The sequence below is a fragment of the Ascaphus truei genome, chromosome 2 (assembly GCF_040206685.1).
Source record: "Ascaphus truei isolate aAscTru1 chromosome 2, aAscTru1.hap1, whole genome shotgun sequence".
Taxonomy (NCBI): Eukaryota; Metazoa; Chordata; class Amphibia; order Anura; family Ascaphidae; genus Ascaphus; species Ascaphus truei.
This window is the reverse complement of record NC_134484.1, coordinates 472,347,277-472,372,563: the sequence shown is the minus strand read 5'-3', so window position 1 is coordinate 472,372,563 and position 25,287 is coordinate 472,347,277. Positions and strand designations below refer to the sequence as shown.

The 25,287-nt window shown below is 46.9% G+C and overlaps 1 protein-coding gene across 1 annotated transcript in view; it reads right to left on the bottom strand.

Moving 5' to 3' along the window:
• Positions 1 to 25,287, bottom strand: part of LOC142488330 (uncharacterized) — a 109,076-nt gene that overhangs the window by 57,798 nt on the left and 25,991 nt on the right. Inside the window, exons 2-4 of the mRNA XM_075588706.1 lie at positions 22,020 to 22,122; positions 21,630 to 21,740; positions 15,321 to 15,434 (exon numbers count right to left, since the gene is read on the bottom strand). Of these exons, the coding sequence (XP_075444821.1) occupies positions 15,321 to 15,434; positions 21,630 to 21,740; positions 22,020 to 22,038 (244 nt within the window). The 5' untranslated portion in view covers positions 22,039 to 22,122. The remainder of the gene's footprint in view (positions 1 to 15,320; positions 15,435 to 21,629; positions 21,741 to 22,019; positions 22,123 to 25,287) is intronic.

The window sequence follows — 25,287 nt, the reverse complement described above, 5'->3', positions numbered from 1 at the left end:
CAGCATTGCTGTTTTCACTACCCTTTTTGTGCTGAATAGTAAACTCAAACTCTTGCAAGGCCAAGCTCCACCTTAGCAACTTTGCATTCTCCCCTGATGCCCTCTGCAGCCAACTCAGGGGGTTGTGGTCTGTGAGGACCGTGAAAGCCTTTCCATACACATAGGGCTGGAGTTTTTTGAGTGCCCACACAATGGCCAAGCACTCTTTCTCAATGGTGGCATAGGCCACCTCTCTGGGGAGTAGTTTTCGGCTGAGGTACACCACAGGGTGCTCTCTACCGTCGTCCCCCACTTGGCTCAACACAGCCCCAATGCCATAGTCCGAGGCATCAGTCTGTATGAGGAAATGTTTGGTAAAGTCTGGTGCAGCCAGTATGGGGGCCCCAGCAAGCGCAGTTTTCAGTGCCTGGAAAGCAGTTTCACAGGCAGGAGTCCAGGTGATAAGCACAGGCAGTTGCTTCTTAGTCAAATCAGTCAGGGGTTTGGCCACGGCGCTGTACTGTGGGACAAACTTCCTATAGTACCCTGCGGTGCCCAAAAATGCCATGACCTGTTTCTTGGTTTTTGGAACAGGCCACTGAACTATGGCATCTACCTTGGCTGGCTCTGGTTTGAGGTGTCCTCCACCCACCCTGTGCCCTAAGTACAGGACCTCTGCCATCCCTACCATACACTTAGTGGGTTTCAAGGTGAGCCCAGCCTCCCTGATCCTATCCAGCACCGCAGCTACATGTCCTAAGTGGGAGTCCCAGGAATTACTAAAGACAGCAATGTCATCTAAGTAAGCCCTGGCATAGCTCTGCATCCCTTCCAGTAACCTATTGACCAAGCGTTGGAAGGTAGCCGGGGCATTCTTCATCCCAAATGGCATCACTAAAAACTCATAGAGGCCACTTTGAGTGATGAATGCTGACTTCTCCCTAGCCTCCAGGGTCAGTGGGATTTGCCAGTAGCCTTTGCCCAAATCCATGGTGGTCAGATACTTTTTTTTTTTTTTTCCAAACTTTTTTATTGGGTAGGTACACAGTTACATGAATACAAATGACAACATTTTTCATCCCAATACATGACGCCATTTTCAATTTTTGTCGGGGGGGGGGGCAAGGCAGCTTGCCCCTAAGGAGCACTTCCCAAGAGGGGGAAGCTTGGTATAGTACCAAAGTGGGGGAAAGGGAGAGGGGGAACCTGTATGGGGGGGGGAGGAACAGGGAGGGAGGGGAGAGGAGTATTCCTTCTTCTGGGCGTCCTGCGTCCCAGTTATTAGGGCTGCTAGATCTCCATGGGGGGGGGGGGTCCTGTTTTGACCCGAGGGGGACCCTCGTCCTATAGTGACAGCCACGGTTCCCACACTCTTTCGAATGAATTAGCTTTTTGCTTTAGGTAGGCCGTAAGCTTTTCCATAAGCATCACTTCGTTGAGTCTTTTTTTTTATCATTCCCTTAGTAGGGGGGGCTACCTTCTTCCAGGAAGACGCTATTTCACATCTTGCCGCTGTGAGAATAAAGGAGATCAATTTCCTAGTTGGACGACCAATTTCCTCAGTTGGTCTGGCCAGTAGGTAGGTCAGCGGCTCAATGGGTAACTCGAGGTCTGTGACCTCTTTTATTAAATTTTGGACCGTAGTCCAGTATTTCTTAATTTCTGGACATGTCCACCATATATGGACCATGTCCCCCCTTTGACCACAGCCTCTCCAGCACAGATCCGATGCCAGAGGGTAGATTTGTTTTAGTCTCGCTGGCGTAAGGTACCAGTAGAAGAGTACCTTATAAATATTTTCCTTTGTGGTGGTGCAGATGGATGTCTCTGTGGCCGCTCCCCAGATTTCTTCCCAATCTTCCTCCTCAATTGTTATATTCAGGTCAGCGGCCCATTTAAGCATGTAATCATGCTGAGGAGGTCCCTCCCTTGTTTCCATTTCCGAGTAGATCTTGGAGATTAGTCCCTTTGGTCTGAATCGGGCTTGCATAATCTCTCGAATCTAGTGGGAAAGGGGAATTCCGGGTTTGGAGATACCTTTTGGGCGAAGTGTCTAATTTGGAGGTACTTAAACGCATCCAAATTCGGGATCTTATATTTTGCTTTTAGGTCCCGGTAGCTTAGGAGACTTCCTAGACACATTATGTCCATCAATGTCTTTATTCCTTTTGACTTTAGTTGGTTAAACTGTTTTGACGCACACCCCGGGGGGAATTTAGGATTATCAAATATTGGAGTAAGTTGTGACCCCGTAGAAGTGAGTTTATATTTGAGTTTAGTTTTTAGCCAGACTTCCCAAGTGTGTCTTGCCGTTTTTAATTTAAATTTTCGCGGTGGCATGTCTTCTCTTTCCATACTCCATAGGCATGCTGGCAGAGAAGGCATTTTAGAGTAGAATGTTTCTATTTGGAGCCAGCGTCTTTGGGCTGGGTCTGTGTTCCATAGTACCGTTTGCTTTAGTTGGGCGGCTTGATAGTATTTTTGGATATCTGGGACTCCCATACCCCCTCTCCCCCGTGGTGACAGTAGAACTGAGCGGGCTACTCTGGGTCTTTTGCCTTGCCAAATAAAATGGAACATCTTGTTTTGGATGTTTTTGAGCTCTGAGCCGGGGACATGGACCGGGAGGGTTTGAAAAAAATATAGTAGTCTTGGGAGTATATTCATTTTGAGAGAAATCATCCTTCCGATCCACGATATCTGGTAATCTTCCCATTTGCTCAAATCCTTTTTGATTTTGTCAAAGAGAGCTGGGTAGTTACATTGATATAGTGACTGGTAGTCCTTCGATACATTCACTCCCAGGTATTTAATGTATGAGGGGCTCCATTTATATGCAAAGTTTATTTTAATTAATTTCACTTCTGGCTCTGTTAGGCTGAGATTTAGGGCCTCTGATTTATCACTATTAATTTTGTATCCTGATATGCCCCCAAAGTCCTCAAGCTCCTTTTGGAGGTTGGGGAGGGAGGTCTGGGGCTTGGTTAGCGTTAGGATGATATCATCGGCGAACAGGGATATTTTGTAATTTGTTTTTCCAATCGTTATGCCCTGGATATTTATGTTACTTCGAATTTTAGCCGCCAAAGGTTCTATGGTGAGAGCAAAGAGGAGGGGGGACAAGGGGCAACCCTGTCTTGTACCATTTCGTATTTGGAATCTCTCTGAATTTCCTCCTGGCAGTTTTACTATTGCTGACGGATTCTGGTACAGCGCCTTTACTCCTTCTAAGTATGTGTCTTTAAAGCCGAATTTCTCCAACGTTTTGGTAAGGAAAAGCCAATCGATTCTATCAAATGCCTTCTCTGCATCTAAACTTAGTAACATTGCCTTGGAGTTGGTGAGGTGGACGTGTTCAATAATGTCAAAGATCTTTCTGGTGTTGTCTGAGGCTTGACGCCCTAGGACAAACCCTACCTGGTCAGTGTTTATTAGTCTTGGCAGAATGGGGTTCAGCCGATTCGCCAAGATTTTACTGTAAAGTTTCAGGTCGTTGTTTAGAAGTGAGATGGGCCTGTAGCTTCCGCACTGTGTTGGGTCTCTCCCTTCTTTGTGGATAATGGCCAGATTAGCTAGGGACATTGATGAGGGGATAGGGTTCCCTTCCAGGAATGAATTGAACAGGCTCAGCAAGTGTGGGGTCAAGACTGGGAGAAACCTTTTGTAATAGGTATTGGAGAAGCCGTCTGGGCCTGGTGCTTTGGATATTTTAGAGACCTTTACTGCGGATATCAGTTCTTCTTTAGTGATTTTGGAGTTGAGGTGGGAATTTTCTTCCTCCGTCAACTTGGGGAGATCACAGTCAGCCAGGTAGCTTAAGATTGCTTCCGACTTTGCCGACTCTGAGGCCCCCTTTTGAGTCTTCAAATTGTAAAGTTTAGTATAGAATTTAGTGAATTCGTCCGCTATTTTCTTCTCATTGTATAGCACCTCCCCAGACCTGCTTCTTATCGCCGTGATCTGGGATCTCTTTTGTACACCTCTTAGCTTAGAAGCTAGCAATCTATCGGCCTTGTTCCCCTTGTCGTAATATCTCTGATTAGTCCATTTGAGGGCTTTTTCCACACTTTCTAGCTGAATGTTTTTTAATTCATTTCTAGTGGAGGTCAGTGCTTTATATATTCTTTTTGAGGGGTTAATTTTATGTTGTTGTTCCAAATTGGTTATTTTCTCTGTTAGATCTTTTATTATTTTTGCCTTAGTTTTTTTCTTATGGGAGGCAATCGAGATAAAATCACCTCTGATTGCTGCTTTATGAGCTTCCCATAGTATAGCAGGTGATGAGACCGTGCCATAGTTGTTAGTGAAGTACTCCTTAAGGGCCTTTTTGATCTTCCTCTCTACCTCTGGACAATTTAATAGTGTGTCATTCAACTTCCAATTGTAGGAAAATGTTTTTACAAAGGGGACCGATAGAGTTAAGGTGACTGGCGCATGGTCTGACCAGGTTGTTGGGTCTATGTCAGAGCCTGCGGAGGCCTCTAAAATGTTCCTGGATCCAAGGAAGTAATCAATGCGCGAATAGGTCTGGTGAGGTGCCGAGAAGAACGTATAATCTCTTTGGCCCCGATGCTGGGTTCTCCATATATCCATTAAGGAAAATTCCTTTAGTATCTCTCTGAATCTCTTCCCCTTACTTAAGGATTGGGGTGGGTGTGGTCGGCCTGGGATGAGTGATTTATCTTCTAATGGGTTAAGGACCATGTTCAGGTCTCCTCCCACTATCACTGATGACAAGTATTTTGGGTCCAGATCCTCTAACACTTTTTTCAGAAATACTGTCTGGTTTTCATTCGGGGCATATAGGTTGACTAGAGCGATTTCCGTGCCCGAGAGTGTACCATACACCACTAAAAATCTACCCTCTGGATCTATGACTGTTTTTGTTAAATTGAATGGGGTTCCTTGGCGGACTAGAATTGCTACTCCCCTTTTTTTACTGCTAAATGAGGAATAAAACCCCAAGGGGAATGCATTTTGAAATGTTTTGGGCGGATCTTGGGATGTAAAGTGCGTCTCCTGGAGGAAAATGATATCTCCGTCAGACTTCTTCATTTCTTGAAGAGCTAATCGTCTTTTTCTGTTGTTTTGTAGGCCTTTTACATTAAGGGAGACCAATTTGATTGCGGATTTGCTAGCCATAGGGGCTTTTATCAGCGAAGTTTTTTAGGGCCTCGCTTTTCCCAACAACGAGGGTCTGCCTGAGTACTTCCTTTAGGATGTGGGGCCGTGTTTCCGGACCTGGGTCGTCCCCCCAGGGGCAAGGGGGAGGACGGGAGGACGGGGAAGGACCGGGACTGGGATAGAGAGGGAGGAGGGGTTCCTGCTGGGACAGCATCAGCGGGGGGTTTTGGGAAAGGATAGAAAAAAGAAACTAGGCTTCTGAGTGGCCTAGTAAAAATATAAACCGGTAGTCTACTAGCCGGTTGTTGGGCTTAAGGCCCGTGGGAGGTAGTTCCGGGTCTAGGGGAGAAGGGGGGAGGGGAGGGAAGGGGAGAGGGAGGGGGGGAGGGGGGGAAGGGGGGGGAGGGGGGGAGGGGGGGAAGGGGGGGAGAGGGGGGGAGGGAGGGGAGAGGGGGGAGAGAGGGGGGGGAGAGGGGGGGAGAGGGGAGAGGGGGGGAGAGGGGGGGGGAGAGGGGAGAGGGGGGGGAGAGGGGGGGGAGAGGGGGGGGAGAGGGGGGGGAGGGGGGGAGGGCAGAGCTATGTTCACATCATGTTAGTTTATATGCTTTTAAAAACCGGATATTTGTCAGGGTAAACATTTTGCATAACACTTAGCTTTATAAATGTGAACAACTGGCCACCATACCATGTGGGGCCTTATCTAGAAACACAGACACAGTTAACTTTTGCTTTCACCTTACATAAATCCCATTGCGATTCTCTTTTGTTTCCCAATCAGGGAGCCTCAGCATTTTCCATAAAAATTCTGCAGGACAGGGGGGAGGAGAGGGGGGGCAGGCAAGGGAGGGGGGTTCACCAGATAGAGCTCCCTTTCGTGGTGTTATTTTTTGTTTGCAGCTTCCTTTTAACACCTTAATAACTTCCCCCCCTCCATGGCCGGGGGGGAGGAATAAGGGCCGGTGGGGGTGGGGGGGGGGGAGAGGGATGGATAGGGGTAGGAGCTGAACTGGGAGGAGGGCTATACCGAGTGTGTTGTGCACTGATTTGTACACTTCTGATATTGGGAGGTTACTGCTTGCGTGCCTTTATGACGGGGGGGGGGATCGGGGTATGTACACAGTTGGACCGTGGGGCGGAGACCGAGGGGGGGGAGACCGAGGGGGGAGGGGACCGGGGGGGGGGGAGGGGACCGGGGGGGCCGAAAGGACCCGCTTGTACCGTTTCCAGGGACTCAACGCCAGCAGAGAAGTCCCCCCCCCCTAAACATCCCCACAAACCCTCCGCCGCCTCGGGCTCATCACTGTCTGGAGAGTGGACTTGTCGCCCTGCGCCTTGGGGTCTCCGACATCTGTTGTCTCTGCTCCAGGTGGGCTGCTGCTTCAGGTCGGGGCTGTGGTATGTAGGACCCTCCCCCGTCCGGCCGGGCGACCCGTTTAGGGGTTTCCCCGGCCAGTCGGCAGATTTGGGACCGCATTACCGAGGTTGACGGGGGTCCGGGGGTCAGTTCCAGTGGGCCTCAGGAGCTCTTCAGCAAAGATCCCTCCGCTGTACCGTCTCCTCTGGGCTTCTTCAGGGCGGCCGTGGCCCTCCCGGTTGTCGTCGCTTCCGTCGGCCTCGGCGATCAGTGGGGAGTCAGGTACTCTCGCGATGTCCCTTCTTCTCGCGCGGGGGAGCCAGGCGCGGGAACCTGGTGGTTCAGTCAGAAGGCAGGCGTCTTCAGGGGCGTTGGGATCGCAGGGGAGCTGCGGTACTTTTTTTTTCCAGGTCTGGGGTTCGGGGCACAGTGGTTTCAGGGTCTCAGGACAATCCGGATCAATCAGGTAAGTTGAAAGTTTATTTATTCGCCACTTTATTTATTTCTTGGCACATTTTGCTGGAGGGCCGCGATCCTTTCAGAGGCTCTTGCTGGTCCACTTCTGTCTTCTTTGCGACCCCTGGCTGGGGGGACTTCCAGCCACGATGGAGGGGGGGTCAGACCCAAGGCCTGGGCAAACGGCAACATGTCCTTGGGGTGTCGTATAGTGAAAAACCTTCCTCCTTTATTTACTGTTAACTTAAAGGGGAACCCCCATCGGTATTTCACTTCTTTTTCCCTCAGGAATGAGGTCAGAGGCTTCAGCTCTTGGCGCCGGATTACTGTTTGCCTTGAGAGGTCACTATACAGTTGTATGCTTTCCTCTTGGAAGGTTAGGGATTCCATTTCTCGGCTGGCAGCAAGGATCCTTTCTTTTGAGGAGTAGCTGTGCAGCCTTACAATAATGTCCCTTCTTCTCTTGGGGTCGTCTGATTTAGGACCCAGGGCTCGGTGGGCCCTGTCAATCTCCAGGTCTTTCTCTGGGATGTCTCCACAGATCAGTGCAAATAGTTCCATTATGTATGCTTTAACTTGAGAGGGGGCAATTGTCTCAGGGACATTTCTGACGCGTATATTCTGGCGTCTGTCCCTGTTTTCTTGCTCCTCCTGATTTTCTTTTAAAGCTGCTATTTCCTCCCCTAGGCGTGTTATTTCCTCTTCTGCAGCTGCTTGTTTTGTCCAGGTGTCCTCCACCTTTGCCTCAGTGTCCGTTGTTCTCTTTGTCAGGGTAGAGATTTCCTCCCTGATGCCCCTCACTGCCTCCTTTAGATCAATTTGTAGGGACTGGTGAAGTTTAGTGTGCATTTCGGCAAACAGCTCCTCCATATATTCCCTGGTTACTGGCATCCCTGATGCTGGGGTCTCTTCAGTGTGTTTCCGAGCACTCGTTGCAGCAGATGGGCCTCGTGGCCCGCCGCCATCTTGTTTTTCTGCCGGCTCTTCCATTCTCCTCTGCTGTGGTGAGAAGTACTTTGAAACCCCTTGATTTGTGGATTTCTTTCCTTTCCCAGACATTCTTGATACCTTCCCCCTTGTTTTGATCCAAAAAAACGGGGTGAAAATCGGGTGGTGTGTATTGCTTTAATACAGGTTATGCAGCGGGTCCACGGAGCTCAGTGCCTACCCGACCATTCCTGGTGACGTCACCGGAAGCCTCCGGTGGTCAGATACTTTGCCCCCGCGAGTTCATCTAGTAACTCATCCATGCGGGGCATGGGATAGGCATCTGACACCGTCCCAGCGTTGAGCAAGCGGTAGTCCACACAAAACCGGGTGGTCTTGTCCTTCTTAGGAACTAGGACTACCGGACTTGCCCAAGGACTCTGGGACGGAGTAATAACCCATAGGGTCAGCATCTCCTCTATCTCCCTCTCCATACTGGTCTTGACCTCTGCTGACACTCTATAAGCGTGCTTATGCAGAGGCCGCAGGTCCCCTGTGAGCACTGGGTGTTTTGTGAGATGTGTGGTCCCTGGCATGTCAGTGAAGAGGGCCCCATACTTAGCTAGCATGTCCCTGGCTTCTCCCTTCTGCCTAGCACTCAACTGTGCCCCTATCTCCACCTGCTCCACAGTGTTTGCCTGCCTGCTAGAAATCATAAGGGGTCCTACAAGATCCATCGCTACTTTCTGGAAGGGTTCCCCTATTATCGGTAGGGGTTTCAGGGGTGACTTCATACGGTCGCCCGCCTTACCCACTCGCTGGCAGGCATCACAAGAGCGGCAGAAATTGCCCACATCTCGAGATGCCCCCGGCCAGTAGTAACGCTGTAATAACCGGGCTCGCTTTCTGTTGACCCCCTGATGTCCCGCTAACTGAATAGAGTGAGCTACCCGTAGCAGTTGCTGTTGGTACCCCTGGGGCACTACTAGCTGTCGCTTACCGGTCAATCCCTCCTCTATCCCTGGGTTCCCTTCTTCTCTATACAGGAGTCCTTATACCATAGGCAGCGCTCAGTGCCCTCCCCTGCCTGAGATTCGGATGCCCGAAGTCTCACGCTGGCCAGGGTAGGGTCTGCCTTCACTGCCTCCCTAAACTGGGCTCCTAATTCTGGCCACCCCCCAGTCATGTCATTGTCCGGAGAATGGGGAAGGGTGAGGGGAAACAGTAAGTCAGTCTGTGGTTGCAACTGATCCTGGCTTACCTCCCCGGGCTCCTCTGCGCCCTCCGCTAACGTTGATCCCAAAGGCTGGGGGACTGGCGCCGCCATTGCCGCTGTCTGGCTCCGGGTAACAACCGGCACTGCAGCGGGCTTGGGCACTCGGTCATAGGTGCAGGTCATCGGTCCCAGATCGTTGCCAAGAAGAACATAGGCATCCAAACAGGGTAAAACCCCCACCTCCCGCACACCCTGGCCCTCCCCCCAATCCAAAAAGATTCTGGGCACTTGCAAGAAACGTGGCTCTCCGTCGGCCACAGTGATCTGTATCCCAGGGCCTGGGATCAATTCCTCTGGCCGGACCATATCAGGTCGGACCAGGGTCACTGCAGCTCCTGAATCCAGCAAGCCGACTGCTTGCCGGTCACCGACTGTAACCGGGGTGAGATGTCTGCTCCGGCCGTCCGTCTGCTGCAGGTCCGTGCTGAGATGTCCTCCGCTCCTGGCTGTAGGCACCGATGAAACCGGGACAGGTGTGGCATGGGACGTCTCGCTGGGAGTTGTCTCCAGGACCGGTCCGGAGTCGGTGGTGGAAGCCACCCGCACGCGGGCTACCGGCTTTGCAGCTGGGGTGCGTTTCCCCTGATGGGGTCCGCCGGAACGCAGGGGTTCCGGGCAATTTGGTCTGATGTGACCAGGGCGGTTGCAGTTGTAGCACCGGCGCTCGTGCCGGAGCTCCCCCGCCTGCAGTGGACTGCTGCCCGCAGGCAGCCTCTGAGTCCATTGGGGGGTATTGGCAGACTTTCTGACCGGTGCCTCCGCCACCGCCGCCTTGGCTACTGGTTTGGCGGTCATCAGGGCTCGGCTGGCCACATAGTCGTCTGCAAGCCTCGCCGCCTCCTGGTAAGTCTTGGGCTTCTTGTCGTACACCCAAGCCCTCACCGCCGGCGGGCACTGCTGCATGAGCTGCTCCTGAAAGATGAGGTCCAGCAGGCGTTGGTAAGTCCGTGCCTCATAGCCCTCCACCCAGCGTATCCCGTACAAAGCCATGCGGGTCACGTAGGTAACATAGGACTCCTGGGGCTGCCTCTCTTCCTGCAGGAATTTACCCCGGTAGGCTTCAGGGGTAAAACCATACTGAAACAATAACAGTTCTTTCAGGTGTTCGTAGTCATCAGCATACTCATCTGGAAGCGCCATCATCGTCTGCTTAGCCAAGTCGGACAGTAAGGGGTCCAAACGTGAAACCCTCTGCTGGGGAAGCACTTTGTACCGCCGACACTGTGTCTCAAACTTCTTTAAAAAACTGTCGATCTGATCAGTACCTTCCACGAACTTGGTGAGACTGTGCTGGTCCAGCTTGAGTTCATCTGTGTTGGGTTGGACAGGGTGGCAATAAGCAGATCTGTTCACTGCCATAGTGATAAACTGCAGCCGCTCCTCCGGTGTCCCTCTGTCTCCCCATGCAGTAATTAGTGCCAACATTTCAGGGGTGAATGGACTGGTAGCCGCAGCAACCAGTACCCCTCCTGTTGCACTGCTCCCGGGAGGTGCACTCGTTCGCTCCCCGAGATTCCGCCGCCGCGCCGTATCCTGAGGCTCTGCAAGCCGGGCTTCATAGTCACCGATTGTGTCAACCTTGTCTGCGACCTCCTGGTTCTCATAGGGCAGTCCATATTCACGGCACTTGTCCTTCAGCTGAGCTCAGGTCCACATGTTGGATGAGCCTTCAGCCTCGCTCATGGTTCAGTCGCAGCAGTGAGGTGGTGTTTCAACTTGTGTTAACTGCTGCACTACTGTGTGTTCAATATCTTTAGTCCCAGGAACTCGCAATTCCCTTCGAGTTCCCACTATATTACAGGGTAATTACCGTACACTGTAATACAGGTTCAGTTCAGATCCCACCGCTTGCCACCAGTTAATTATAGAGCTTGTCACTGTAGCTTATGACAAGATATAATGAACACCAAATATCTGGGTTGAACTGAACGAGGCTTAGATATAATAAAATATAATTTATTCCTTAAATAAGGTGAACACAGCAATTTAGTACAATTAACAGGCAAGAAGATAACACTTACTTAGGGTTGGGGGATGGAGAAGTATCCACTAGCAATTCTCCAGCAGTCCAGTGACATTCAAGATGGAATCAGAAGCACAACTCCAGCAATCCAGCACAACTCAAAACTGTAGGGTTGACACAGTTTATATACCTGTGCAACCCTATTCTTAACATTGAACACAGCCTATTGGTGAACAATTATCTGTATCCACTCTCTAATGTGGAGACACAGACTAACAGACTAACCCATGCCCTCAGGTAACAATTAGACTGGCAGAGTTTGTTGATTGACTGATACTTAATCCCTAGACATTGGGTAACAATCAAGGCAGTTACTTTTTGATCACCGTGCTTAGGCTACTCAGCAGTCTGCCCTTCATGATTTATTAGCCTAGCAAATGGCGTCTGCATTTTCAAAACAGATCCAAAATAAAATACATATACACTTTAATATCTACACATATTAATAAGTTCCATTCTGGTGGGCTCAGTGGGTCGACCTTTGCCAGTTTTTAATGTCTACAGTGACTCCACATATTGGCCAAATATGAACTCTCTGCGACCTCCAGAATTGGAGATACAGAAATGCACTTTAAAACATTAATATACATGCTCATAATGAAACATGGGAACAGGGGAACATACATTTTCAAGGTATAATAAGGTGCAAACCTCATCCCTGGACCGCAGTCCAGTTAACCCCTTGTCTCTCTGGTGAGGTCAGGGGATGGCCATATGAGGTGCAACCCCTTTAATACCGGGCCACCCCCTTTCTCCCTCTACAAACACAAAGCCAGTTAAGCTATGAGGGGCGTCCCAGGCAAATATGGTAGATGCAGAGTACTAATGAAAGACCCTAATGCCAATTATATGGGGACATAGTAGGGTTGGGCGATATAAAAAGTTTCTCCACGATAACAATATTCCAAAATTTTATCACGATAACGATATATGTCACAATAAATTTGTTCAAATAAAAAGTCTGAAAATGTTGTAGTAAATCTAAATAAAATATGTTTTCAAAATACATTTTCTTTAGATTAGAACAAAGAAACCTTAATTACCAAACAATATCCATGCCTACACTTCATCTTTTCATACCTACACTGCGCCTATCACCATCATCCCCTCACTCATCTACTGTACACTGCTCCCATCTCCTTGACATTATCTTCCTCCCCTCACTCACCTACACTGCTCATCTCCCTAACGTCCTCTTCATCCCATCACTCACCTACACTGCTCCCATCTCCCTAACATCCTCTTCCTCCCCTCACTCACCTACACTGCTCCCAACTCCCTAACATACCCCTCATCCCCTCACTCACCTACATTGCTCATCTCCCTAACGTCCACTTCCTCCCTCCATTTAAAGACACATTTCACTCATGTTTAATATATTTTTAACAAACTTTTTGACAAATCAAGAATTGTCGAAAAATCTGGTTTAATAAATGTTTTACATTTTCATAAAGGGTGAGAGAGATGGAAGCAATGTAGGTGAGAAAGGGTGAAGTGCAGGTATGGAATTGGACAGGTTAAGGGTTCCAGGGAGAGAGAGGAAGGGGTTAAGAGTCCCAGTGGGGGGGGGGGAGGGGGAGAGAGGAATGGGTTATGGGTCCCAATGAGAAAGAGAGGAAGGGTTTAAGAGTTCCAGGGGGACAAGAGGAAGGGTCAAGTGCCCAATGGAGAGAGTCAAGATTTAAGTGCCCAGGGGGGTGGGGGGAGAATAAGAGGAAGGGTTTAAGTGCCAATGGGGGGGGGGGGTGAGGAAGGTGTTAATGGTCCCAAGGGGGAAGGGGTTCAAGGTCCTTTAGGGTCGAAAGAGAGGAAGCGGTTAAGTCCCCTAGAGGGAGGGGGTGTGGAGGGGTTAACAAAAGAAAAGCGAGGACTTTCTACAGTACCTTTCACACCAGCCGCTGCTCTCACATGCTCTCTCTCCCCATGCTGCTCGAAACTCCAGCTCCCTCTGAGTCAGCATTTAGAAGCAGGGAGGGACAAGGAGGACGCCGGGAGAGAGAGAGGCAGAGACAGCAAAGCGGCAGCTTCAAAGCTGCTCTCACTGCACCGGCATCACAAAATATCGCGATAACAGGTAATCTCCCATATTGGAACACCGGGAAATTATGTTATTGTGATATAACGGTATATCGCCCAACCCTAAGACATAGTAGATGGTACAGCACCCCAAACCTCCCCTGCATAAACTAGACACACTCTACAACACAATATGCCACTTTGTACTACAATTTAATATCACACATCATTTAAAAATACTCCATGAACTAGATTGGCTATCCCTTGAGTCCAAACGCAAAATACATTTTTCCTTTCTTGCCTTCAAATACTTTCTGGCAAGCTACCCGGCTAACAAACACACAGATACCCAGCAAGCTCTCAGAAACCCCCCAAAATTACCACTAATATATATATATATATATATATATATATATATTATATATATACATACACAGTGTTCGACAAACCTATACATTTGCTCGCCCCAGGCGAGTGGATTTAACGTCGTGGCGAGCTCCTATTGGCCCAAGCAGCACACGTTTGGTACTAGGTGGCGAGTAGATTTTTTTGTGTGGCGACTAGATTTTTTGGTGATTTGTCGACCACTGTGTATGTATGTATGTATATATATATATATATATATATATATATATATATATGTGTGTCAAAAGGAGTGCTACTGGACATGGCTAATTGTATAAAACAAGAAACAAAGAAGTCCAGAGCAACATCCAATGTGACAAAAATACACAGTGAAATACCTATATATCTCTTGAAAAAAGGGTCATTTAGTTAACCCTTTGGCCAAAGCGTATAAGCCTGCGAGCCACTTTCAAGTCATGACCATAATATCACATGTCCTAACACTAACACGCTATCCGGCTATCTAAAAACCCTACCACACACAGCTCTTATCACCTGAGATCTGACTCCAAAAAACTATGCACGGTCCTAAGGTTCAACAAGGAATACAGTCGCTCCTTTTTCTGTTACCGTGCATCGCACGTCTGGAACAACCTACCAGAGACTCTCAAAACCGCCTCCAGCACAAGTAATTTCAGACTTCAGCTGTCGCACATTGTAATCTTGTCTGTAAATGTTACATACACCAATAATCATGATCTCCAACTGTCCACTAAATGTCTGTAAATTGATTGTATAAATCTCTGTTCCATTAATGTAGCAATGTATTGTCACCATAACTCTGTGCCCAGGACATACTTGAAAACAAGGAGGTAACTCTCAATGTATTATTTCCTGGTCATTTTATTTATAAATAAATTTCACATTTGACTCGTTCACATTCAAGATGTAGCTAAAAATCTGTCGTTTTCCCCCCTGTAACATTGTAACGAAACACCCTTTCCTCTGTCCCTCCGCTGCTGCTAGAATCACTTTACTCGGTCCTAAGTCTGTCTCAGCATCTCTCCTGGTGAAATCCGTTTCCTGACTTCCTATCAAATCCTGTATTACTTGCAACATTCTCCCTGTTTCTTTTAAGGCTACTGTATACACTCTTCCGCCCCTCTTTACATCCCAGACCTAATATCTCACTATACACCTGCCCGACTCTTGCATTCTGTTCAAAGACGTCTTCTGTATACCCTTTTTGTATCTGAAGTCCTCTCCTGCCTAAATCCAGTCTCACTCTCTAACCGACATGGCTGGAATGCCCTTCCCCTCAATATCCAACTTGCATCCTCTCTCCACCTTTAAGATCTATCTTAAAACACACCTCTTTAACGAAGTTTATGGGTATCACTTCTGGCTCATACTATACATCTCATATACACCGACCTTGACCAGTTACCAGAACATCCTCCAACGGACTCTAAATTCTTCCTACTTACCACTTAGATTGTAAGCTCTTTAGGGCAGTGTCTTGTTGTCTTATTGCTACTTTTCTGTATGTAGAGCTTATCCCCATTATCTGATATATTATTAAGTCACATGTATTACTGCTGTGTAGCGCTATGTACCTGGATGGCGCAATATAAAGATATACTTACAACAATAATAATCTCAATTTAACCTTAGACAAGTTATGTGTGTATTTTTCCCATTAGAACGTGTAGCTTGTAATTATATCCATGCTTTCATGCTGTTTTCCCTAATATTGTAGAAATTTCAGTCCATTTTTAAACACATTGAATAAAGACATGTGAGGGTGTAAGGGTACTTACCACCAACAGGACATGCATCTATTTCCCTCTTTATTTGGATCAGATTATCCCCAGTGTCTGCCTCTTCTGTCTCTGACTTAATCTCCAACCTCTCCGGCACAACCACTGGGAAACCTGGCAATGAGGAAAGGAAAATACATCATGTAAAGCTGGAGGGAGGGCTCTTCTTCTGATATTGGTATAATATAATACCTCTAGTAAAGAAATGTGTTACTCATCGTTCTGGCATAAAAGAGCCTTTTCCCATTGTAACCCCCTGTGCCTGCAAGCAGCACATGACATTGCCCCTTTCTTTGTTATGCTATGCAGGACATTGTCCCTTTAACAGTTATGCTCATGAATGGACATGTGACTGGGATCAACCAGTAAGAGAGTGAAACATTGATTTTATTTGTAAAATATTTTACTAGATAGTAATACATTGAGAGTTACCTCTCATTTTCAAGTATGTCAAGTATGTCTCAGAGAAAGCCATTTTGTGAGGGTCAGAGCTGGAGAGAGTTTGGAGTTTGAGGGTGTTTGCAAAAGTATTCTGCAAGTGCCTGACAGATCCATGGAGCGAGGAGACTGGTGGAGTTGCTGGCCAGTATAAAAGCACAGTGACCCACCTCAGTGAGCACTGCCCAGCCCAGAGGAAGAAAATCAGGAGTCAGACAGCCCATAAGGAAAGACCCAAAGTGAAAGAGATTCCTTTGCATTGGAACAAAGGTTATGTTATCACAGTAATTAAAATAATCACAGGCCTGCATCTAATATTTATTGAATCAAGAGCTCCAACGAAAGTGTTCTTGTGCAAACACCTTGTCTGATCAACAGAGTATGTGAACTCAGATGCAGTGACTTTAATATATAAAATCAGAAGCCCAGTACTAGTAATCTTGGGTAGGATTGTAGCCACTGTGTGGTTGTGTGTGTATCCCTGTTCAAACTTATAGATATAAAAATATAAAGTTTGTCCTAAGTCTTTACAGTATGTGTTGTGTCTAAATTACTCCTGGCTCCCACTCACTATAAAAGAGTTAAAACCCAAGTTATTGGACTCGGGCCCCCACCTCAGTACAGTAACAGGTTCTGTAGTCCGAGATGAAGGAAAGAGGGGTTACACCATTGTGTGTTACAGTATAATACTATGTCACATGTATTACTGCTGTGAAGCGCTATGTACCTGGATGGTGCAATATAAAGATATACTTACAACAATAATATTCTCAATATAACCTTAGACAAGTCATGTGTGTATTTTTCCCATTAGAATGTGTAGCTTGTAATTTTATCCATGCTTTCATGCTGTTTTCCCTAATATTGTAGAAATTTCAATCCATTTTTTAAACAAATTGAATAAAGACAAGTGTCATATTCTCTAGCCTGCTGTACCCATGCTTGGCCACCGGGTCTGCTGCCACTCTCAATGTCTTGATCTAGCCTGCAGTACATATACTTGTCCACCGGGAATGCTGCTGTCTTCTGTTTCCTCTGGGTTCCTCTGTCTGCCTGTTTGTCTTCTTGTTGCTCCTGTCTCTGTCCTTTATAGCTTCTGCTTCCTGTCTGTTTCCTTTGCCTTTGCTTGAAGTCAGACTCCTATGCACATGCCTCTGATCCTGATCTGTTTCTGTACCTGTACCTGTATTATAGAAGTCTGTTCACAGTAAAAGCCCTTGCTGGTAATCTGTCTTGTCCCTGTTTGTTCCTGTTCTCAGTCCCTGACCCCAGACCTGTCCTTGCTCCCCTGTCCTGTTCCAGTCTCTTCGTTGCCGACCTCTGCTTGTTACCTGACATCGCTACCTGCCGCCTGCCTCGGACCTCTGCTTGTTTCCTGACTTCGCTACCTGCCGCCTGCCTCGGACCTCTGCTTGTACCTGACTTCGCTACCTGCCGCCTGCCTTGGACCCCTGCTTGTGACCCCTACTACGCTCGTGCTGTTCCGGCCACCGAGATCCTACCCACCACAGGAGTCTCCCGTGACAGAAAGCAAAGGCCACTTCTGGACCTCGCTGGAACAGATTCTTCTTCTGCCTCCACCCTTTCCTGCCTGCTGCAGCAGACCACATCCGCATGGTTGAAGATAAGTACTTTCGTTTCTTTTTTGGAAATCCCAGTTGGGAAGGGTTTTCTTTGCTGCTAAGTGTTCTGCAAGAATTATTGCGTTCATAACGAAAAAAAAAAAAATCTGAGACTAGAACTGTTGCTGCAGAGACTAGTGCACCTTTCTTTGAGATTTTTCTTTTGTGCAGTGCCTGGGTTAACCCTTGCAGTACCTGTTGCCACCTTTTTAGATTCTGACTTTTCATTCCCTGGACAAGGCTCGTCTCTGCATCCCTGGTTGGACCACTGCTGTTCACAGGGTTCCCATTTCAAAAGACATTTTCAGTGCATCCATTATTTTGTTACTGCATACTGTGATTTTTTCTGCAATCTGTAGTTCTTCCTATGATTGGTTCTAAGGTTTCAGGTTTACCTGCAAGTTCCCCTAAAGTTTGGTTCTCTGTATGATATCCCTACGCCTGATGTCTAAAGTTTCAAATGTAACTGCAGGTTTTTCTGTCTGATGTTCCTATGTCTGATGTCAAAAGTTTCAGATTTAACTGCAGGTTTCTCTGTGTGATATCTCCGTGACTTATGCTAAGGTCTCAAAAGGGTCAGCTCTCCTATCTTGTCTCTCTGTGTCTAATATTTCTGTTGTTCATTCTAATATTTCTGCTTTAAAGACACATTTCCTCTTTACTGGTTTCTTGGGAAGTGTGGTTTCCCCATGTCTGAAATTATGGCTCCCACTCAAAAAACAGTCTTGAGCAGTAAATGTGAACACAGTACCACTGATTCTTCAGAACTTCTCAAAGCAAGGAAGAAGAAGAAAAAGAAGGGAGGTATTACTATGGAAGTTGAAACTAAGGATGAACCTTTAACCCCAGAGTCTGCATTTGATGAAAGAGATATGCTGCAGTTTAAGGCAACTCACAGATTTATCCCAAGAATAGTGGAAGAAAAGAACGATGTATTTAATCAAGGAAAAGATGCCCTAACTCAGACATTTCAATCTGCACGAAAAGAGATTGATTGTCTTCATGGACGTTTAGATAAGGAGCAAGAAGCCAAGGCTGCACTACAGAGCTGTCTATCCTCAGCAATTGCTACTGCACCGACACACTTTATTCGAGCAAATACCCAGTATGTACCTGGCAGATACCTGGAATGCGCCGCTCCAGACCTCTGACAAGCCCCGTTGCGTTTGCCTTCCCAGCCTGGGTTCATGCCTGGCTGACGGGCGGCTGATCTGTTAAATGATAATGATTAGGATTTAATAGGCTGCAATGCTTCGCGTGTCTACCAGATGGCATAAATTCATGAATTGTAATGCAGTATATATATATATATACTGTGCAGTATTGCAGCCAGCGGGAATAAAATGCTTCAATCCCTGCCTGGAAAATACCTCAATGCACTCGGGCAGAAAACAGTCACAAACCTCAATACACCCGGGTATACCCGAATTCGTGGGACTAGCCGAGCTCGAATAAAGTGTGTCGCCAGTGTAAGTGTGTTCTCCAGGAAAAAGAAAAGCACCAGTTGGAGAGTGACCTGGATGTCATGTCAGGTGAGCTGGAGAAGGCATATGCTGATGCTGCTGAAAATCGGCGCCTCGTTTCTAAAAGTAACGAATTCCTGGAAAGCTCTATGAAGGAAATTGACAGGCTAAATACAGAGCTTAAAGTCTCCCAGGAGGAGATTTGCTACTTCAAAAAAGAGATGGAAGTCGTTCGGGAGGAGAGATGCTACTTGAAAACAGATATACGTTCTATGAGAGACGCCTCCGAAGAGTTAAATAGTAGGTTTGAAACTATAAACCAAATGAGTAAGAACTTCTCTGTCCAAGCCAGTGAAGGAGATAAAAGACTTCATGAATCAGAAGAGGAGAAGAGACTATTGATAGAAGAAAAGTCAAGGATGCAATTAGCGCTGGAAAAAGCAGAGGGTGACTGGGAAAAAGAAAAATATCAGTTGGAGAATGACAGGGTGATCTTGTCAAGTAAGCTGGAGAAGGCCTACGCTGATTCTGCCCAGTACCAGACTTTCATGGCTCAAGTTGACGCAGCACTGGAAGCATCTCAGAAAGAGGTTCACAGGCTTACTACAGAGCTGGAAGCCTCTAAGGAGAAGAGTTGCCACTTCAACACAGAACTATGTTCATTGAGAGAAATCTTCGTAGGGTTAAATACAAGTTTTGAAACTGTAACCCAAGAGTGCAAGAATCTCTATGTCCAAGTCAGTGAAGGAGATAAGAAACTCCATGAATTAGGAGAGGAGAAGAAACAGTTGGCCCAGGAAAAGTTAGACGTGCAGACAGCACTGCAGGATGCAGAGAGAGTGCTGCAAGAAGACCGTGTCTCCCTGGAGCGGCGCACACAAGCAGAAAATATGCTGCAGAGTCAGCTGCGAGAACTGCGTACACATCTGCAGGACACCAAGGAGAAATGGGTGAATGCTGAAGAAAAGCAGCGAGTTCTGCAGGAAGAAAGTTTCCAGACTGCCTACAAGATAAAGATGCTGCAAGAGTATTTGAGTACCCAGTGTGTCCCCAAAGAACAGCATGAGGAGCTGAAGGCCACACTGAGCATAACCAGAGCCTCGCTGGAGGAGGAGCTTAGAGCCCAGGTAACCCTGTATGAGAGGGAACACAAGGCGGTCCAGAAACTGAAACAAGAGTTGGAGGAGCAGAGACACTGCTCCATCTCTAACAGTCAGTACACCCAGGAGAAAGAGACCTGGAAAAGGCATGCAGCTGAGACCTTGGCAAAGGAATTGTTAGAGCTCCAAGACGTAAATGAGGGATGCATGGAAGCAAGCTCAAAATGATCACAGTGAAGAGATGAAAGCCCTGAGTGGAAAATTGCAAAATGCACTCAACCAGGGGTCTCTCGCTGAGGAGTGGAAATTGCAGCAACGCCTAAAGATGGAAGAGCTAAAGCTAGCAGCTGAACACACATCTCAGCAACTCACAGCGCTGCAGGCGCAGATCACTGAGCTCAAGACACAGCTTGCCAAAAAGGAGGAGAGAGAGAAGGTGTCCGTCTGTCATGTGGCTGGCCTGACACTGCGCTATGAGGTCAAAATGGCCGATGCCTGCAAATTATTGGACCACACAGCCCGTGATAAGGTCCGGCTGCAGCTGGAGCTGGACAAGGCCCGGGAGGCGTACCGGCAGCTGCAGATCAGAAATGAAGAAGATGAAACATATTTAAGCCTTGTTCCAAGTCAGCTGAGATGGAGTCGCGACTCATCTCCAAAGAAGCTGAACTGACAACTGTCTTGAGTGGGAAAAGAAGTACAGAAGGACAGCTTCAAGAGCTGAAAACTCAAATAGCTGGTCTTTCATTGGTTGATGCCACGAAACGGCAGTTGCAAGAGGAGACCATGGTGAGTGAACTCTGTGTCTCCACGGACTCATGTGGAAAGGCTGCACCCGTCCTTGATGCCCACGTTCCTGATGTCTCTGCCCCTGCTTTTGGGTTGAACGCACCCATTCGGAGATTCCTTGCAGCACCCAATGTACCTGTGGAGTACCCTCTGCCCACTGACAAGCCAACAGAGGTGGGTCACCTTGAGTCGCCTTTCCATCAAGGCCTCCGGGAAGAGCCTGGAGGATCGTCCGGAGAACGCTCTTGGGAGGGGGGAGTAATGTCATATTCTCTAGCCTGCTGTACCCATGCTTGGCCACCGGGACTGCTGCCACTCTCAATGTCTTGTTCTAGCCTGCAGTACATATACTTGTCCACCAGGAATGCTGCTGTCTTCTGTTTCCTCTGGGTTCCTCTGTCTGCCTGTTTGTCTTCTTATTGCTCCTGTCTCTGTCCTTTATAGCTTCTGCTTCCTGTCTGTTTCCTTTGCCTTTGCTTGAAGTCAGACTCCTATGCACATGCCTCTGATCCTGATCTGTTTCTGTACCTGTATTATAGAAGTCTGTTCACAGTAAAAGCCCTTGCTGGTAATCTGGCTTGTCCCTGTTTGTTCCTGTTCTCAGTCCCTGCCCCCAGACCTGTCCTTGCTCCCCTGTCCTGTCCCAGTCTCCTCGTTGCCAACCTCTGCTTGTTACCTGACTTCGCTACCTGCCGCCTGCCTCTGACCTCTGCTTGTTTCCTGACTTCGCTACCTGCCGCCTGCCTCGGACCTCTGCTTGTACCTGACTTCGCTACCTGCCGCCTGCCTTGGAACCCTGCTTGTGACCCCTACTACACTCGTGCTGTTCCGGCCACCGAGATCCTACCCGCCACAGGAGTCTCCCGTGACAACAAGTGAGGGTTTAAGGGTACTTACCACCACCAGGAAATGGATCTATTTTACTGTTTGGGATCAGATGTTCCTCTGTGTTGGACTCTTCTTTCACTGACTTAATCACTAACCTCTCCAGCACAACCACTGGGAAACCTGGCAACAAGAAAAGGAAAATCCATCATGTAAAGCTGGGCGTGGGGGCTCTTCTTCTGATATTGGTATAAATATAACACCTCTTGTAAAGAAATGTGTTACTCTCAACCTTCTGGCACAAAATGACTAAAATAGCTGAAGACATATTATATCTTACCTGCTGGTGGTTCTACAAGAAAAAACAAGATTAGTTTGGGTGTTTGATTCACATAACGTCAAAATAACCAGATAATCCCTCCTTGCAGATTTCAAAGCCACCAAAATATCTCCCGTACTCACTTAACAAGCGTGGATCCATGCTGGAAGTGGGCAGTGCTCCTCTGGAAGTGCAGAGATACTGTCGGAGGTTCCTTGATGTATATTTTTGGGATGCCAGGTGTGCCTGTATAAACGAGAAACAGAAGAAAGGTCATGATCTGTTTTTAATGAACAAATATGCAGAATTTAGTATAACCTTTCAAACCTAAGGTTTCTTATAGCAAAAGACTGCATACTACATATGGGCCTTTATCTTCAATACATCTGGTGCTGTTTTCTCCAGTCCAGAGACATTGATAACAACCTCAATACTCTCTCAGGTCCCGCAGTTCTGCTCCATACTGACACGGTCTCTCTTATTTATTTTATACTGTACATTGAGAAGTGGGTAATGCAGAGGAAACATTGCAGTAACTTCCCCTCACCTGACCCCACGTCTCACCACATTAAATAGGGGGGTTTGATCCCTCCCACCCTCATCTGCTCGTTATTTTCTTCCATATCAGTCACCTTCACTCATCTTCTTTGTACCTGGCAGTAACATCTTGCAATACCACAGAACAGTATGATATATTTATAAATGTATTTCAGCAAATTTTATTTAGCCAAAGAAATGCTCCTTTGGAGAAGTAAGAACCAACCTTTGCAACTTGATGTAACTTATAAGGAATCACTGGGGAAACACCATTTCTCTGCATATTTATAAAGAACCCATCACACTCATAATAACACACAACACGTAGAGGTCATGTGTCCTCTGTATGAACCTGCCGCAAGATTGTACAATCGTCCCTAATGACCTCTATCACCCAGACTGTGATCCATACCAGGACCTCTGTATAAACCCAAACCCACCTTAGCAAACTAGACACCTTCTACAATTTAATATGCTGCTTTGTCATCCAATAGAGTTAATGAAGTTGCTCATATCCCATCATGAGTTAACTCTGGAAAGGTTAGACAAAGAAATAAATCAGATTAAGGCCGTTTTGGAGCCCCTTATGAATTGTCCCAGCTTTAATACCCTGAATAGTAAACTCTCCGCAGAATTGGATTCATTAGAAAGAAGTGTCCTTATAAATAAAAATAAAAAATTTGCAAGAGACGAGGAGGATTACAAGGAGGGAAAGCAAAGAAAATGGGATAAATCGATGACAAGGGAACCGAATAAGAGGGATAGAAGTAACTCAACGTTAGGTAGAGACAAAAAAGTACCCCCTAAACCTCTAGATACTAACAAAAGTCCCGCCAAACCTGTAACTATAAAACCTAGAAAAGACATAACAGGAGATAGTAGCGGGAATGTTCATGATAAAAAACCCACGTCTAGGTATCAGCATGAAGATAGACGGAGGGAGAAATATCCCGCGAACACCTACAAAAAAGGGGGTTCCTCAAGGTATGATAAAGATCACACAGGGGGGACAGAAAGAAGATATCCCAATTACTATAGCAGGGGAGGAGGCGACCATTATTCATATAACAGAGATAACAGGTATACCAGAGATGACCGTAGCTATAGATGGGAACGTTCCCCAAGGCGAGACCGTTCAGTAAGGCGGGATCGTTCACCGAGGAGAGAAAGATCACCAAGACGTTCCAGAGAGGTACTGTCGAGGGAAAGGTATGAGAATAGGAGAGAAGAAAGAGATCACAGGGAAATGAGAACCAAATATGAGGAACCCAGTAACCCTATTTGGGAACGCACAGAAGGCCCCAGAGCTGGGGTTTCTTTTTTAGAACAGGCACCACAGGGAACAGTGGAGATAAAAAACAGGTTCTCTTGCCTGGACGACCCAGGGGTACCGGAGACACCGGAAGGGAAAGGAAGGAAAAGAGACAGAGAGGGAAGAGAGGAAGAAGAAAATGTAGGGAGCAAGAAAGCAGCACGCTAAAAGGGGTTTTTAACTTAAGTTCAAAAACATTAGACAAAGTGCAAACACAGGTACTCGCGAAGGGACTTAATTTTGCGCCTACACGGGGGCCTAGTGGCTTCGATCTTTTTATCGATGCACAAAAATATTTACGGCAATTAACGATAAAAAGATTTTTTATAAATAAAAGTACCCCAGGGTGTAGCCAAGATCAATCAACGAAGGAATCAGAAATTGTAGCTACCCCCAAGGATGTGTTCATACACTCTAACCTTAAGAATAAATCGAACTTCTATCCAGCCCATTGCAAAGGGCAATATCTGGAGGTGTTTAACAAACTTGTTATGGACGATTTTGAAAAACTTGCATCCAAAAAGGGTAAGCATAGAGAAAATTTAACAAAGGAGGAAAAGCAAGCTCTAAAAACACTCAGCGAAGACACTAGCATTACAATTAAATCAGCAGACAAAGGGGGTGGTGTCGTTATTATGGACACCAGTTATTACCTCTTTGAGTGTCTCCGTATTCTAGGTGATGAGACAACCTACGAGAGGTTGACACAAGATCCTTCAAAGGCATACCAGGAGGAACTAAAACAGATTTTGAGTGAAGCAAGGGACGTAGGGATCTTGGGTGAAAAGGAGTTCAACTATCTTTTCAAATCTGAACCAGTAAAACCAGTGTTCTACTTTTTACCCAAGATCCACAAAAACCGTCAGAGACCACCAGGTAGACCCATTATATCGGGTATCGGGTCTCTGACACAGAACTTCTCTGAATATGTTGACATATACTTACAGAAGTACGCGACTAGCGCAAAAGCCTATCTAAAGGACACTTTAGAAGTCCTAAACATACTATCAACAATTAAGTGGCAAGAAGACTACATATTAGTGACCTGTGATGTGACGTCTTTGTACACATCAATAAGGCATGAGGATGGGTGTGCAGCGGTGGCATTTGCGCTGGAGAAAGACCCATCAGTCCCACAGGAACAAAAATGTTTTCTACTAGATGGAATAAGGTTTATTCTGTCTCATAACCTATTTTGGTTTGATGGGTCCATGTTCTTGCAAAAATGCGGGACCGCTATGGGGACCAGGTTTGCTCCAAGCTATGCCAACACCTTCATGGCACATTGGGAAGAGACCAACATCTGGTCGGAAAACCCATACGGAGCAAACCTGGTCCTCTGGAAGAGATACATCGATGATGTGCTCATCATTTGGCAGGGGAGCGAGGAAAATCTTAAACTCTTCTTGACCTATATTAATAACAATGAGGTTAATCTGAGTTTCACATCAGAGATGAGTACAGAGAGCATCAACTTCCTTGACCTAACCATCTACATTGAGAAGAATATTCTCAAAACCAAGACCTATTTCAAGGAAGTTGATGCTAATAACTTTTTACTA